General features: G+C 35.0%; 1 protein-coding gene across 20 annotated transcripts in view; it reads right to left on the bottom strand.

Moving 5' to 3' along the window:
• RIMS2 (regulating synaptic membrane exocytosis 2) overlaps nucleotides 1-17,261 on the bottom strand; it is a 599,820-nt gene that overhangs the window by 409,344 nt on the left and 173,215 nt on the right. For all 20 annotated transcript variants that reach the window (XM_039233796.1, XM_039233785.1, XM_039233791.1 and 17 more), the window contains one exon: nucleotides 10,756-11,066. In XM_039233796.1, coding sequence (XP_039089727.1) covers nucleotides 10,756-11,066 — 311 coding nt within the window. The remainder of the gene's footprint in view (nucleotides 1-10,755; nucleotides 11,067-17,261) is intronic.

The following is a 17,261-nucleotide window of genomic DNA, read 5'->3' as shown; positions in this document are numbered from 1 at the left end:
TACTTAATCTCCTACATAGCTTTAAGCCAACTTATTGTATGAATTCCCAAGCGTTATTTAAAATGCATACGCCCATAATGTACTGATTCTCAATATGAAGGCTACTATAAAACTCCTTCCATTCAATTATTTAACAGATTGAACATTTCGAACAAACTGAATTATCTAACAAATTCTATGCATGGTCATTTTTCCCACCATGTACAACAGTTGAACACTGAAAACCTTTTTGGAGGGACATGGGAGTAAAATAAGCTAAGAAACAGAGACAAGATACTGAGATCAAGTTCATAGTATTTGAGTCCATAACTCCAGTTATTCATAAGGTCCATCCTCATTCTTTTCCTGGGGGCTCTGTCAGATACTCCAATGCCCTTATGATTCACCCCCCTTTCTCTTAAGCTATTTTATTATTCCATTCATTCAGTATTTCAATAACTATTCACTGATCACCACTATGTGTCAATTACTTTGCAAAGTGCTAGGAATACATTAATGAAAAAAATACACATGACTCTTGCATCAGGAAATTTACTTTGTTTAATTACTCCCTTAACTTTATAGAGAAAATTTTCAATGTCTTTTAAAATGCTTCTTAGAATGTCAGCATTTATTGGTGCAGTGAAGTTCTTCTTTTTTTAATATAATTTATAGTCAAAGTAGCTTACATATAACACCAAGTGCTCATCCCAACAAGTGCCCTCCTCAATCACCTTCACCCATGTTGAAGTTCTTCTTTTAATGGAGTCTATAATTTACTTTTTGGGTGCCCCCCCCAAAAAAATTCTTGTAATTGAAAATGACTAAAATTAGTTTTAAAGAACTAACATCAAAAGAAAAGTCATGCTTGACAGAATGACATGTAAAATACACCTTCTGTATCTGTATTATTTTGTCACCTTTAGATCTTCTTAAAACAACTAATTTCTAAAATAGATGCTTCATCTTTACCAGATGTTATTTTCTTTTTTGAATTGATGTTTTCAGTGACTATGAGCCCTCCAGTGGAAGACAAATGAAACAAAAATTTTGTGCAAATTACATGTTGCTCAGTAAGAATGCATTTGCTTTTTTTTTTGCCTCTTTGCTGATAAAATATATATATCACAAAATTTTTAAGAATTACAAAATAATAAAATACATAAATAGTTGTAGGTTTATACTATACAATAAATGACAACACCACTGCAGGAAAATAAAAAAACATTCAGACCACCTTCTATACACTCTATGATAAGACTGCACAGCCTCTCTTTCCTGAACATATTTCACATACTTCTAACCTACAATTTCCAAAGTCTCCCACAAACATGACTTCCTGCATCTCAAATGCTAAAGAATGAGCCATGACAAAATAGGCCTCTATACCAAAGGGCAAGTGCAGCAGCAATGTCAAATACTCCTCCTACCACCACCAGTGACCTTTAGATCGCAATCCGTTTTGTCAGTGAGTGCCTTGCATCCTGCTCTTAAAAGAGATAAGTTAACTATCTTGTGTCTGAAAAGTAAGGGGAAAGATGGATTCTGGCTGCTGATTTCTGATGAGAACTCTGTTCACTGCAAAGGCATCCCACACAGAATGAAGTTATGTCAGGAGCTCTGAATACAAAGTAGAGTCCTACCAAACTTACCCCAACTTATTTTAATGCAACTGTTAATGAAACACTTCATATAAAAATGTCAACCTACACAGCTGCCAGCAGAGAACAGGTGTAAACTGGGGCTGTCCTAAGCATACTGGCAGATAGTGTAATTCCTTTTATAGGTAACTTGAATGAAGCTAATTTGAGACTGGTTCAAGTTTAATTCAGTTGAAATAGAACTAAAAATTCCTTCACACCTAAATATTGACATTAAATAAATTCCAAGAGAAAAGACTGACTTTTACAGTACCAAATTGACTAAAATATGTTAAACATTATTTTTTTAAAAAGACTTAGTTTATCTTTCAAAGCTCATATCATATTCTTAACAATAGGTCTCTTAAGTGTTGGTCATATGAAAAAATGTCATTATATATATATCAGGTCTACTGTTTGATCATTCTGCCAATAAAGTCCATGATTAGTCTGTCTAGAGGTTTAATGATTCTATTGGTCTCAAATAATCAGCTTCTGGCTTCATTGTTTCTATTTTCCCTTTTACTGATTTCTGCTTTAGTTTTTGTTTTCTTTATTCTGCTTATTTGGGTTTAATTTGCTGTTCTTTTCTAAGTTCTCTAAGGTGGAAACTGAGATCACTGCTTTGAGACCTTTCCTATTTTCTAATATAAGTAACTATTGCTATAAAATCTCCCCTAAGTACTGTTTTACTGGCAGCCTACAAATTCCATGGTTTGTTTTCATGTTAATTCATTTAACAATGTTTTCTATTCTCTTTTCTGAAATCTTCTTTGATTGTTAAGTTATTTAGGAGTATATTAATTAGCTCCCATATATTGGGGGATTCTTCCATTGATCTTTCTGTTACTTATTTCTAATTTAATTCCATTTTGATCAAAGAACATATTTTTTATTACTTAAATTCCTTTCAGTTTAATAAGATTTGTTTCATGGCTAAAATATGGTCTATCTTGGTTACTGCTCTGTGTATCCCTAATAAGAATGAATATTCTGCTGAGAACAAACTGAGGGCTGATGGGAGTGGGGGAAAGGGGAAGAGGAGTGATGGGCATGGAGGAGGGCACTTGTGGGGATGAGCACTGGGTGTTATATGCAAACCAACTTGACAATAAACTATTAAAAAAAAGAATGAATATTCTGTTATTCGGTGGATTGTTCTATAAACATCAATTAGGTCAGGTTGCTTGATACTAATGTACAAGTTTATTCTATCTTTGCTGATTTTCTGCCTACTTGTTCTATTAGCTATTAAGACCAGGGTACTGAAATTTCCAAATATAATTGTGGATTTGTGTATCTCTCCTAAAAGTTTTATCAGTTTTTGCTTCATATATTTTGTTTGTCTTTATATTTAAAGTGTGTTTAACTGATGGTTACCAGAGGGGAGAAGGGTGGGGGTGGGTGGGTTAAATAGGTATTAAGGAGGACACTTGTTGTGATGAGCACTGGGTATTTTATGCAAGTGATGAATCACTAAATTATACACCTGACACTAATACTACACTGTACGTTAACTAATTTAAATAAAAATTTGAAGAAAAAAAGAACTGGTAACTATTTTTTTCAAATTTCTCTTGGTACTCTTCATGCTCTCCTCTCCTTCAAGGACCCCAATTACATGTATATTAGATACATTATACTGTCCCATTGGTTGTGATTCTTTCACTTATAAATTATTTTACTCATCTTTATCTGTATGTTGTTTTGCATCATTTCTATTGCTTTGTCTTCAATTCTCTAATACTTTCTTTCTCAATACCTAATTTTCCATTATCCCCATCAAATACATTTTTCATTTCAGATATTATAATTCTCATCTCTACAAGTTCAATTTGGGTTTTATTCTTATATCTTATTAATCTCTAATTTTTTAAATTGTATGGGATACAATTATTAATAACTACTTTAGTTCTTGCCTACTAATTCTATTATCTTTATCACTTCTGGGTTGACATCCTGTGTCTGATTACTTTCTCATAATTGATTGTATTTTCCTACCGTTTTGTGGGCCCAGTTATCTTTGATTGGATATCAACCATCGTGAACTTTATTTTGTTGGGTACTGAATACTTTTGTGTTACTATAAATCTTCTTGAACTTCTGGGAGGCAGTTAAATTACTTAGAAACAGCCTGATCTCTTCAGGTACTGTTTCTATGATTTGCTATTCTGTCTCTCAGCAGTGCTCATTTTAGCATTAATTATTTGCCATTACTAGGGCGAGGCTTTCCAAAATACTCTACCCAATGTTTCAGGAATCTTCAGGTTTTCTAGTCTGGCTGCAAGTAACAGACATTATTCTTGGTCCCGTGTGAATGCAGGCCTGTGTTCCCTTTCATCTTTTTGGATGACTCTCCCCGGCCACATGTGCCAGTCATTACTACACTGAATACACAAAAAGAACCCTATTCAGGTCTCCAGGGTATCTTGCCGTTCATCTGTCTCCTCTCTGGTACTCTGTCTAGCAAACTATAGCTGCCTTGGTCTCCCAAGCCCTCAGAACTGTCTCCTCAACTCAGGAAGACCTCTGGGTTCTGCCTATACTCTTCTCCCTGTGCAATAGCCTGGAAACTCTCTCAAAGCAGCATGCTAGGGCAAGCATGGGGCTCACTTTGTTTATTTCCCCCCTTTCAGGTATTATTCTCCTTTATTGCCTAATCCCAATTTTTTAAAAATCACTGTTTCAAACATATTGTCTATTTTTTCAGATGTCTCAGGCTGAAGGCTAAATCTAGGCCCTATTCACTCCATCTATACTGGAATCAAACATCTTAACCATATATTTTAACTATTACTTTTACTTTAAAATAATCAAATGTTGCACAGCAAAGGAAACAATCAACAAAACTAAAAGGTTAACTTATGGAATGAGAGAAGCTATTTGCACTTGACATATCTAATAAAGGATTAGTATCCAAACTATATGAATAACTTCTAAAACTTGACACCCCAAAGCCAAATAATCCCATTAAAATATGGGCAGAAAACACGAATAGACATTTTTCCAAAGAAAACATACAGATGGCCAATACTACATGAAAAGATTCTAAACATCATTCATCATCAGGGAGATACAAATCAAAAATATACAACTTGTCAGAATGACTTAACACAAGGAATGACAGGTATTGGTGAGGATGTGGAGAAAGGATTCCCATACTGGTGGGAATGCAAACTAGAACAGCCACTGTAGAGAATAGTATGGAGGTTCCTCAAAAAGTTAAAAACAGAACTACCCTACAATCTAGTAATTGCACTACTAGGTGCTTACCCAAAGAATACAAAAGTACTAATTCAAAGGGATACAGGCACCCTGATGTTTACAGCCAAAGTGTTCATCAACTGATAAGTGCATAAAGAAGATCATACATACATACATACATACATACATACATACATACATACAATGGAATATTACTTAACCATAAAAAAATGGAACCTTGCCATTTGCAATGACATGGATGGAGCCAGAGAGTATTATGTTAAATGAAGTAAATCAGTCAGAGAAAGACAAATACCATATGATTTCATTCATATGTGGAATTTAAGAAACAAAATGAATGAGCAAGGGGGGAAAAGAGAGAAAGGGGGCCAAACCAAGAAGCAGACTCTTTTCTATAGAGAACAAACTGATGGTTACCAGAGAAGAGGTGGGTGGGAAATGAGGTGAAGAGGTGATGGAGATTAAGGAGGGCACTTGTGATGAGCACTGGGTGATATGTGGAACTATTGAATCACTGTATTGTACACTTGAAATTAATATTGTACTGTATGTTAACTAACTGAAATTTGAATCAAAATTTTTAAATGAATTAATTATGTAATCAAATGTCACAAAAGTACTGGTAAGGTATAGGTATCAGACAATAAGGAAATTACGGTGATTACAAAACTATGAAATTTTCATTATACTTAATTTGCCTTAAAACTTTATGTTTTAGATCTAAGATAATCACCTTGTGTTTTTATTACTCTCTTATCATCACCTACTCCTGGTAGCATACTCACCATCTAACAAAATGCACTGAAATGTAACGGAGTCATATGACATTTTTAAAATTTTCCACTCTCGCCTAATTAAAATTCCAGAAAAAAATGATAGCGAAGTTTCTCAGTACTTCCATGTAATGTCATTATTTAAGCAGTAAAATGTGGAACAAATACTTAAGAATCTGGCATGCCTAAGAAATATTATTTTTGTAGTTATGTTTCTTAAAACGCTGCGTAGTCCATTAGAGGCAGTTAATTCTTACTTTTTCCTATTGCTTATTAATTGTAGTTTTGCAAGAGAATAAAAAAGTAGGAAAAGATAGAGTGAGAAATATTACATAATAATATAATTACAAGATTAGAGTCAAAATGTCCTTATTGGAGATTTAACCTAATATGCCAGATACATTCAGTTTTATACATGAATCATGGTGAAATTATTTGAGCCATGTAGTAACAAATAATATCTATGGTGAAATTTGATCAATATCTGTTGAATAAGTGGAATATAATAATGAGTTATCACAATATGAATGAAGATAACCCTCTAGTAATTGAACACAAGACTACCAGTTATAGGAAAGAAAAAAAATAATGAAAGAGAGTACTTTCAAGTTTATACCATAGCAGAGACCTTAAAATACAACATAACAAAGAATTTTAGAACTGGAAGTCTTTTGAGATCTAACTGCCTGCCTTTCCTATTCCAGAGAGGGGAAAACTGAGACACAGTCAAAAGATAGACACCTACAAATGATAACAATAATGAGAAGACCTAAGAACACGGACTATGTCTTCTGACTTCCCACCAAACAAATTAGCCATAATATTTCTTACTTTTTAACTTCTCCCAACATCCTAAGAAGTGTTAAATAAACAGTAAAATTTTATATAAACTCTTTCCTAAATTTTAACTAATTTTTAACTATGAAAATTATGAAAAAGAAGGAAAATTATGAAGCATGCAACTTTTAAATTATTTCAAGTGTATAAAACATCAACTAAATGTTGATAGGTTTACTTTAACTTTTACCTAATTTTATGTTCTTAACAAAAAATATAGTTTTTTTAATGGTTATTTCACCCACCTTCTTCTAGATCCTACCTTTGATTCCTTAGCCTAGTGGTTCACATCCTTCCTCCATCCCAACGCCTCTTTGTAAAATAACTATTTGGTAATATCCCCTTTACTGTCTTGAAAATGAATCATCCAGAAGTAAAAGATCCTAACTATATATACAGTATTTAAGACATATATTCCTAACTGTATAATAGAGAGGAAACAAATAAGAAATATATTATTTTAAAAATAGAACATATTTAAATAAGTAAATTCTCAGCCACCGTGTCATAATAAAGGATCTAGGTGCTTGCAGCCACATGAATGTAGTCAATCTGCCACCAGGTCACCTTCTGACCCCCACTCAGTAAAGATGTCAGTGTATTCAAACGTACAATTATGTTGCTTCCAAGAACCTTACATGTTCGCTTATATATGCCGCTTAGTGTCAGTGGTATAGAAGACGAGTGTCACTGAGCTACTAAAGGCCACTGTTGTTTCCCTTCTTAAGGTATTTTTAGATGCCTCACGACCAGCCTGTACTAAATACTGGCATCACTTGTAAGCTTGTCAGAAATACAGATTTTCAAGCCCTACTTCCGACCTACCAAACTCAAATCTATATTTTAATATGATCACCACATTATATGTATGTAAATTAAAGGCTGAGAAGTCACTGGGCATTTCTGGGGGGCATGACAAAGGGTAAGCAAACTGTACCTAATTTTTTAAATGGTTATTTCAAAACTTATTCTGAAATTTAAAAAAATGTTTGAAAACTTCTAACAATGTTTTACATCTATACTGATAATAAATATTCACCATTTTATGAATAAATTAAGTAAATACTTATTAACTCAAAACTAAGGTCTAGGGCCAACTGCTACTCATTCACTCAATAAATACTAAGGGTCTATGTGTAAAACACCATGCCAAAACCTGGGAGGGGAGAAGTCATAAAACAGGTCGAAACTATTGTAGAATGCAGTTAAAGATTAAACTAAAACTCCTTAAAAGAAGAAAAAGTAACGTACTTTTGTATCTGTCCAACACAATTCTAAGATGCGTAGAGATTTAAAATAATTGAACCAAAGCTTCTCTTTTTGAGACCACCAGTTTCTGAATGGTATTGAGGAAACAAACTACTAATAATACTTTAAACTGAAGTTATATTCCTTATCAGTAGCTCCATTTCACAGTCCAACTCAAACTGCTCAAAGATCCACTCTGGTAAGAAAAGGGGAGAGATAAGGAGAGAAAAAGAGCAAAAGAGAGGTGGGGGGGGGGGCGGTTTACCCGGACAAAAAGGAAGAAAAGAGAGAGAAGAGGCTGCAAAGTGGACAGAGAGAGCAGAACAGGAAAGCAGGCTTAACTCAAATATTTATACAGTAACAAAAGATAGTGGGCAAAGAAAGGAGACATCAATAGAACAAAAGAGCTAACTACCCTCTAGGGCAGGAGTTGGCCAACATTTTCTGTAAAGGGTCAGAGAGTAAATACTTTCAGCTTTGAGAGCCATATGGTCTCTTGTAATTCTCAGCCCTTGAGCTATAGCTGAAAATAGTCATAAACAAAAAGTAAATGAAAAGGTATGGCTGTGTTCCAGTAAATCTTTATTTACAAAACAAAAAACAAAACAAAACAAAACAAAACAAAACAAAAAAACAGGTTGCAAACCAGGTTTGGCCTGGGGGCGTAGTTTGCTGACCCATAACCCACCCCATGCCCTAGGGGAAAGAATTCACTAGGTTCATAGATAACACACCTAACAAAACAAATTGCTGTAGAATCTGAGTTTAATAATGATAAAACAGACGCTCTTTTTTTGCTTATAATAAGGGGAATGGAATTATTCTTGAGAAGAGAGTATTTTCCAAATAAAAGCTTTTACAACTATAACCAATTCTATATTCTAGACATAACTACTAAATCTGATATTAAGCTCTAACTTCTTCCCTGACTAAAGGAATTCTTATCAACAAAAGGAGCTACTGGCTCCACTTACCTGATGTTCAGAAAAGCATATGACAGGATTCTTTCAGTCATTAAGGTACACATTTACTAGTAATGGAACCCAAAGTCACCAGGCAAAAGAGAAGGAAAGAAAAAAAAAAAGAACTAATGTATCTAGTTTCCCCACAATAAATCAGATTCTACTGTTCCTTCAGGCCAATGAAAGAAGAGTTGAGAGATAATATTGAAAGAGATATCTTTGTTCTCATCACCACCTCCATCAAAGATTAGAGACGTATGTGTTTCTATCTTCCTTACAAAAATGAATTAATCACTCATAAACTTACTGGATTTATTTTTAACATTTACAACTTCTGATGATATATACATTCCAAACCTTAATCTTCTTTTATGTAATCCAGTGTTTTAGTATTTCCCTTTATTCTTCCTAAAACTATCTTTGTAAACTCCAAAGGAGACTATCTCCTGCATCTATCTAGTCTGCAGAATATGTCACTCTCACTATTCATTGGACTTAGTCATTCATTCATCATTGAAAATATCTCCATTAGTTATCATCTATTTTTTCATCCACGTTCATATACCATGACCATTATAGTTGCCATTTTACAGACTTTATTGATTTCTGAAGTCCTTGTATAACAGACACTGCCACTGTCCCAATCCACACTGCCTCATCGTTTACCAATCCCTACATAGCACAATCTTCTTACTGTCTCTGCCTAAGTGCTTTCTCAGGCCAAAGGAACCTGTTTGGAGCATGAGTTCCAAAGAGTTAACACCCTCCAAGAACAACCCTAGACCGATAACAAAGGAAAGATAAGGTTTATAAATACTTCAATCTCCTTGCCCGTTAGGTACGGTACCTCTGAGGCCATTCTATCCTGTCTCCCAGAAATCCTGGTAAAATTAAGACACGTTTGCCAAAAAAGGCAAACTGCCATTGAATGTGCAGTATTGTGTTTTTTCTCTTAACTGGATCATTGCTCACTCCCTTATAGGTGGTGCCTGGAGTTGCCTTCCAAATAAACTACTTTGTCTGCTTAAGGTGGACCTGAATCAAACTAAGATGGTCCTCTAAACTTAAAAGTCTTGGGTTTCTGAGATTTTACACTGAGACATGTTCATAGTATTTCAGCCATGAAACCACCACTGTTTTCCCCAAAGACAGGATTACCTTGTTTGACTTTTGCTAGTTTTCAAACGAACTAGTGAAGCCATCATTTTATTAGTCTCACAAGACACAGCAGCACATCAGGATGACAACTTGAGCCACAATATAAAGTGACTCCCAGTTATCTTACCTGTGATAAATGAATGCTCAGAACCCAACATACTATTAGTATAATTTTAGATTTGTTTTCTCACAAATGCATAATTTTGTGCGTATTCACACAGAAATTTATGTGCCACTTCTGGACAACAAAAATAGTATAAACCAGATATATTAAATAATTTTTTCAATTTCCAATTCAAATGGGAATGATATAGAAAAGCAATCTTCCCATAAAAATTGTTCATTCTCCCCTTTCAAAGGTAGGAAATATAGAACCATAAATACTATGTATAAAAGTCTAATATTTTGAACATGAAGAAGCCAATAGAATTGATCCCAATTAGCCCACAGATACAGCAAACTCATGAAACCCTTTCGTCGAAAACTCTTTCGCTTGGAAAACTACCTCTTCCTTCAGCCCAGCGTAGAAATTCTAGAGACATCAGTAATTTTCCCCATTCTCTTATCTCCCACTTCTAGTTAGTCTGTTCCATCCAACCTCTCTAAAATGTCTTAAAACTGTCTCTTCTTCATTCCCATTGCTCTTATCCCAGTCTGTCTGTCCTATGCCAATAACCTTCTATCCAGCCTCAGTTTAATTCATTTCTTTATTCTGAAACATCAGATAACCTAATACTCCCTCATCAAACCTAAGATTGTTGAAACCTCTAATAGCTCAAGTCCTAAACATCACTTTCAGCATTCATATAAAACACATGGACATTTACATGACATTTAGACAACTCGTTGCCTAAACATTTCAAAGTATTTGTACTTCTGTTTGGAATGAAGATTAAAAATAATGTTTACCTAAAGATTAAACAAAATGTTTACCTGTCTGAAGCTATGTCACTGGCAATTTGGTGCTTCACTCCTGACCCATTTTTAATAGAATCCTGTCTTGTGAGCCCATGAGATCGACTTTTCTCCACTGCAGGTACAGATAAGTCACCTGAGGGTCCTTGGAACTGGGCCTGCTCGTGCAGTTTTGCCTTCTTCTCCTGAGGCGCCTCCTCGTTCCGCAGTCCTCGGAGAACCTTTTGATCAGGTTGCTGTGATGTATTAGATCCACAATTATAAAACCATGCTCCTGATTTAGTGAGGATTTCTTGTTGTTTTCGGCACAAATTACATACCCACATAACCTGCACACGAATACACAGGGAAAAAGATTAGTGTTTCCAAAAGTTAGAAATAAAAAGAGAGACAGTTCAAGCCAACAAAAAAAGTATATGGTTACCCTTTCTCAGGTTAAAATGTAATCCAGACTAACTGCTAACATTAATTCTATCACAGACCCTTTCTTTTAATTTCATCAGAAAAATTATAATGAAACAATGTTAGCTGACAGCAGAAATACCAAACTAGAGTGCCAATTACTAGCTGTTTATCTGTATTCTTTAATTACTTTTTATTTAAATTAGGGGCATGGCGTAGTATAGACAAAAAGAATTTTGAGGCTAGACAGACTTGGGTTTAAATACCAACTCCAAGATTGGAAACTTTGCAACCTTGAACAAGGTACTAAACCTTCCTGTCTATAAAACTTAGCTTCCTTAATGAAAAGATAGAGAATTAGGGATGATAAAACTCATTTTCCTATATTGTTTTGCAAACTGAAGGTTGGAAATAATTTATATAAAATGTCTAGCACAATGCTTCATAGATTTTTAGGCTTCCAGTAGATTACCTACCTATTGGTAATGGGGCTAATCTATCATCAATTAACTATATTATAAGCTTCTTAAAGGGGCATTCATTTCTTTGAAGTAGCTCGTAATGACTAAAATAAAGCTAGGAACATTGTTGATCCTCAATAAAAACCTATTAGTTGCTCAATTTATAGAAGGACACTTGTTTTTTTCTTATTATTAAAAAAATACCATTGTAACCATTTTTAAGTGCATAGTCAGTGTACTAAGTATAGTCACATAGCTGTGAAATATACCTTCAAAACTTGTTCATTTTGCAAAACTCAAAATCTATTCAACAGCAAATCCCTTTCTCCCTCTCTCCCTCCCCTGGTAACCACCATCCTACACTTGATCTCAAGTGTAGATATAGATATCTACATAGATATGTTTGTCAGACTCCAGGAATCTAAGAATGTCACAACTAGTAATAAAATATATGTAAAATATATTTTATTATTTATATTTAATATATATTAAATAAAATTATATATTCATGAGATAAAAGGTGAGTTCATATTTCAAGTGAGTATTTTATGATGTTTGTGTCAAAACTGAAACTTACACAGCTCTCAAGATTGCTAAACACTTCTTTATAGTTTAAATAACTTGTAATCAGAGTAGATAGATAATCGCAGTTAAAGGAAGATTCGGTATGGTGTTTTCAGCTGATATAAGGATGTTTCTGTAAAATGCCATTTGCAATTTTTGTTTAATTACCCTTATTCTTGTTCATATTGCTTGTATAATCTATGCATGCATTGTACTTAATCATTCTTTATTATTTTGTTATCTCTTTGAACTGTGTATACATTCCTTTTTTCCCCAACTAAATTCAAAGCTCATTGGGGGCAGGATTTATATCTTCTATTTGCATAAAGAGACACTAACAGTCACAGGACAATAAGACCTTCTAAACGCTTGCTAACTTAAATTTTTTTTTAAATCTTGCTTGGGGAAAGATAATAAGATATTTGATATTAATACACTAAGATATGTTTCACTTATTTCCAAAGGAATAAGTCATCAATAATGTCAATAATATTTTTATAAGTAAGAAAGTATTTTTGATAAGAAAATACCAAAATCTCACTCAAAATTTTTAAAAAATACCTCATAATACATATTTCTTTTGTTTTGAATATTCATGAAATATCTCCATTACTCAAATTTCAACCAAAATCTTCAGGCTTTTGATGCCATCTTGTGACAAATGTCAGTATTGCAGCTCTGCAATACTGCAATATATAAATAAATATATATATTTATATATATATAAAAATATAAATATATTTATACTAATATAAAATAAACAAGCATAATGCATGAAGGATGATGTTGGATTCCTGTTAGAGGCTCTCTCTGCATTCCTCCTCTCCCTCTACTCCTGGGACACCCACATTGGAGGCTACTTTTCTGACTATACACTATGTCCCCTCCTAAACTGCCAGCTCTCAGTAGTCTCATATCCTAATACCCAGTTCACTCTCACACTCTGGTTTCTCTTCAGATTGTATAAATCTTTCGCCTTTTACCTAATACCCAATTCACTCTCTTCTTTTCTATTACTATCTCCTCTCATTCTTGGATTAATAGTTTATTAAAAGTTCAGTAAACAAATCCACTCACTTGGACTAGTACAGAGGCTGACACTTTCACTTGAAGCTCTTCACACACATAACAACTTAACTTATAAACTGAGCATACAGGACTCCATCTCACAAACACATACATATATGCATATGGGACTTTTAACTGGTTATAAAATTATTAATGTCTATTAGAGGTAAGTTATGTACCTATGAAACAAAATTAAACTAATTGGGGAATAAAGTCACAGGGCTTTTTTTAATGAAACCCTTTAACCAATTAAGTTAATCAGCAAGTGTATCATATGATGAAGGCTGTTAAAAATATCTTAGTAATATATATGCTTGTAAATAGTCATGGTTAGGGCCTATTAGTTTTGTGGCTCTTCACAAATATCAAAAACACCGAAGCCCTGAGAATACAAAGACATATAGAATTCAAAATTATAAGACATTATTACCTTCATTTCTAGATATGCCTAATTTTTCAAATATAGCAATATTAAGAAATGGAATACTCTCTAATGACCCAAATATGCCACTTATTATCATATGTCCCATTCCACAAATATCTTTAGTGGGTTTGAAAGGGAGAAAAAAACTAAGAAAAATGAAATGTGTCTTTAAAATTATAAAAATAGGGGCTTCTGGGTGGCTCAGTTGGTTGAGTGACCAACTCTTGATTTCAGCTCAGGTCATGATCCCAGGCTCATGGGATTGAGCTCTGCGCTGAGCTCCGCACTGAGCATGGAGCCTGCTTAGGATTCTCTCTCTTTCTCTACCCCTCTGCCCTGCTCATGCTATCTCTCTCTAAAATATTGTTTTAATTTAAAAAATAAAATAAGATTATAAAAATAATAAAATCAATAGCTAAACTAAATATCCAAAGAAAACAAAATGAAATTATGCCTAGTGTATATAAAAACTTAACAGAATTTGAAGCTCTGAAAACCCCTGTAATTTCCAAGGATAATAAATAATACAGTAATTTAAGGAAAGTAAGGATTATTGGTTTGACTATGGGCCAAGCTGTTAAGATCCAGCTAACTCTGTACAGATAAAAGAATCTACTAGACTCTACTTCTAATCACTGCCAGCCTGCTTACAAATGTGTGTGTTAGTAAGAGAATATAAATTGACAGGCCTTAATCTATCACATGACTAGAAAACTGATTCTGCCTAACAAATTTATTTCTTTTTTTCCCCTTAGAATACTGCATTTCTCACTCTCCCTTGTAGTTATGGATGGCCATGGCCCTATGACTATGTTCTGGCCATTTGATCATTTGTATAAAGATGTGTGCCATTCCCCTGACCGTTAAAAAACTCTCAGATACCACCATCATGCTCCCCATTCAAGACCCTAGGGGATAAAGGAGCCACAAAAAAAGGAGCCCAGGAACCTGAATAAACAAATGAAAGAGAGCCCTCTGCTGACCAGCCATAGCAATGACTTCACACAGATAAGAAACAACCTTTAATAGTATTAAGCTACAGAAACTTTTTGAGTTGATCCTTTATGACTGATAGCATTACCATAACTGAAAATCGTTTGTAGACTATGGGTTATAGTGAATGTGTATCGCCAGTGCTGTCTCTGTGCGTAAAGAACAAGGCATGACTAAACTCGCACTGGAAAGCACTTCAGTGGCATTCCGGAACCAGCATTCACTGAGTCAAAAGAACCAGTTATGCACATTTCTTCCCAACTCCACGTTCAACAAAGTCATGTGGGTTAGCTTGAAATCAGCCGTGGTAGGTGTATTTAGACAACAGAAATTGGAAAATGCCACAAACCAGGGCTTTTTCTTACAGAAAACCAGCTGTTAACATTTATCAGCACACTACTGAATATAATGTTCCTACTATATTCTACTAAAAGATTAATACTACATTTGGTATTAGTAAATAAACTTGAATGAAGTGGTACTTTATCATATAAATTAATTCAGACCATAAAATTCCAATTTACTTATAGATAGGCAAATAACTATTAACACTAATGCATTAATTTTTCACTCATTCATACAGTATTCACTAAATGCCTAGTATATGCCAGACACTACGCTAAGCACTGGGAAATTCAGTTCAACAGACACAGACTTTCCTGTAGAATTTAAAGTGTCATGGGGGAGACAATAAGCAAAACAAGTAATTTCACAAATATTGTTTCTGTATTTCTACACCATTTCTACAATGGTGATAAATGCTACAGAAGGAATGCATTCACACCATAGATCCCTCTGATGCCTTCTTCTCCCCTGACTCAGGCTGTGTTTGAAAAAACAACACGGATTCAGAAAAGATCTGCAAGAGTCCTGGAAGTCCAGAGAGGCTCAATCACAGCATTACCCTGAAGTGCTCCCATCACCAGATCCCATAGGGTCTCTGTGTCCTAAAAGAATTCGGTGGAATTGGTGCCTACTAGTCTACAAGCCCCGCCCCCAGCACTGTCATGGTGGATTTGGAAAGCTGAAGTACTGGGCATGTCATAGAGGGTTCAAGTTTTCAAATACATACTCCCTATATCACAGGCTTCTGGATTACAAAACAAAAATCAGAAACTTTGCTTCATCTGATACCCCAAGACAAACAGCAAGACTTTCCCATATTCCCCCATGAACTACAAGCATGGCCTCTCTAGCTACAGCCACACTTGCAGGCTGAAGTTAAAAAAAACTTATGGTGTCTTCTGCTAGTCTCTCAACAGATAGCAGCAGGACAGAAGAAATTTTAACCTGAAACATCTCCAGATCTTAGCTGTTGCAAACTTTTCTCTATTACCAATTGTTGTCACTTTGAAAAATTCCTTGCAAAGACACATAGCTTGTTTCTTTACTTCTTGTCTGGTTTTCCTCAACAGCATACCAACTCATTTTTAAAAGAAGCCATCCTTGTAATTTTAGTCTATTAAATAGCTCCTTTGGATAAATTCTCTATTTCTGATATTTCTACCCCTTTTCCTGCTGTTTTCCAAAAAGTGTCTAGGTGTTCTATCGCTGAAATCTCCAGCTCATCCAATTCATAGTCTGGTTATTTTCAATTTAGACAGGATTGTGCTTCACCATTGACTTGATCTCACTTCAGCTCCCAAGGCACCGCTGACTCCCCTTAGTTTCCCCAAATAATCCTCTACCTGGGCAAGGCTCAAGCTATCTCTCTGCAGCCTCTTCTACAATGTCATCTCACCCTGTATCTCCCATCCCTCAGAACGGGGGGAGTGTCATGACAGGGACACAACAACTACTTCTGTGTCCTCCATGCCATACTGGAACTAAGGATAGTTCTGGAAAGTTAATGCTGGCCCTTTCTTAACCATGAAGTGCTGCTGAATTCACTCTGAAGTAGCTATGCCCCAGGCGGGTGCTAGAGCCTCCTGAAAGGTAATCTCTTCCAAGAACCTCAAACATAAAGAAGGGTACAGCTGCCCTTCTTTTAACCAAGATGCATCCTCCTCCTAGGTCAAAGCCTTTAAAGAAGAGATTAGAACATACCTCTGATCATCTAGCGGCCTCACCTCTGTCTTCTTTCTCCTTCCCCACAATGCACAAGGGTAAAAGGGGCTGGCTTTTCCTTGACTTCCCTTTTCTGCATATCTAACACTGTCCCCATCTACCTTTAGGCTTGAAGTAACGAGGTTCAGGGTTCCCATTTTGTAGCTTCTCTTACCCCATCCATTGCCTTAATGACAAAAAGAAAAAAGATAAAAATAATCCAAAGTGGGAGGCACTTCAAATATAATATGCCTATTATACCACGATTTGTACATTGCCAGCTATGTTCAGAGATTAATAACTGCCTAAGTACAAAGTGTGGACCAGATCCACATGCAAAGAGAGAAGTCCTAGGAGCTTCAGGTTTCTAATAAAATAGCTAATCTCCTCTGTTCTGGGCAGTTGTGGGAAGGGAGGCTGGAAGAGATAGAAAAGGAGCCTGGACCTGGCAAGGTGGCCCCCAGGGAATGTGACAATAGCCTATACTGCCCAGAGTTGATGTTATTTGAACGATTTTAAAAGTGATGAATTTTACAGCAAAAGTAACTGAAGCCAGTAACAACAAC

This window comes from Hyaena hyaena, unplaced genomic scaffold (genome assembly GCF_003009895.1).
Source record: "Hyaena hyaena isolate Hyena2069 unplaced genomic scaffold, ASM300989v1 scaffold_79, whole genome shotgun sequence".
NCBI lineage: Eukaryota > Metazoa > Chordata > Mammalia > Carnivora > Hyaenidae > Hyaena > Hyaena hyaena.
The sequence above is the reverse complement of the archived record's forward strand: the minus strand, read 5'-3'. Positions and strand labels throughout refer to the sequence as shown.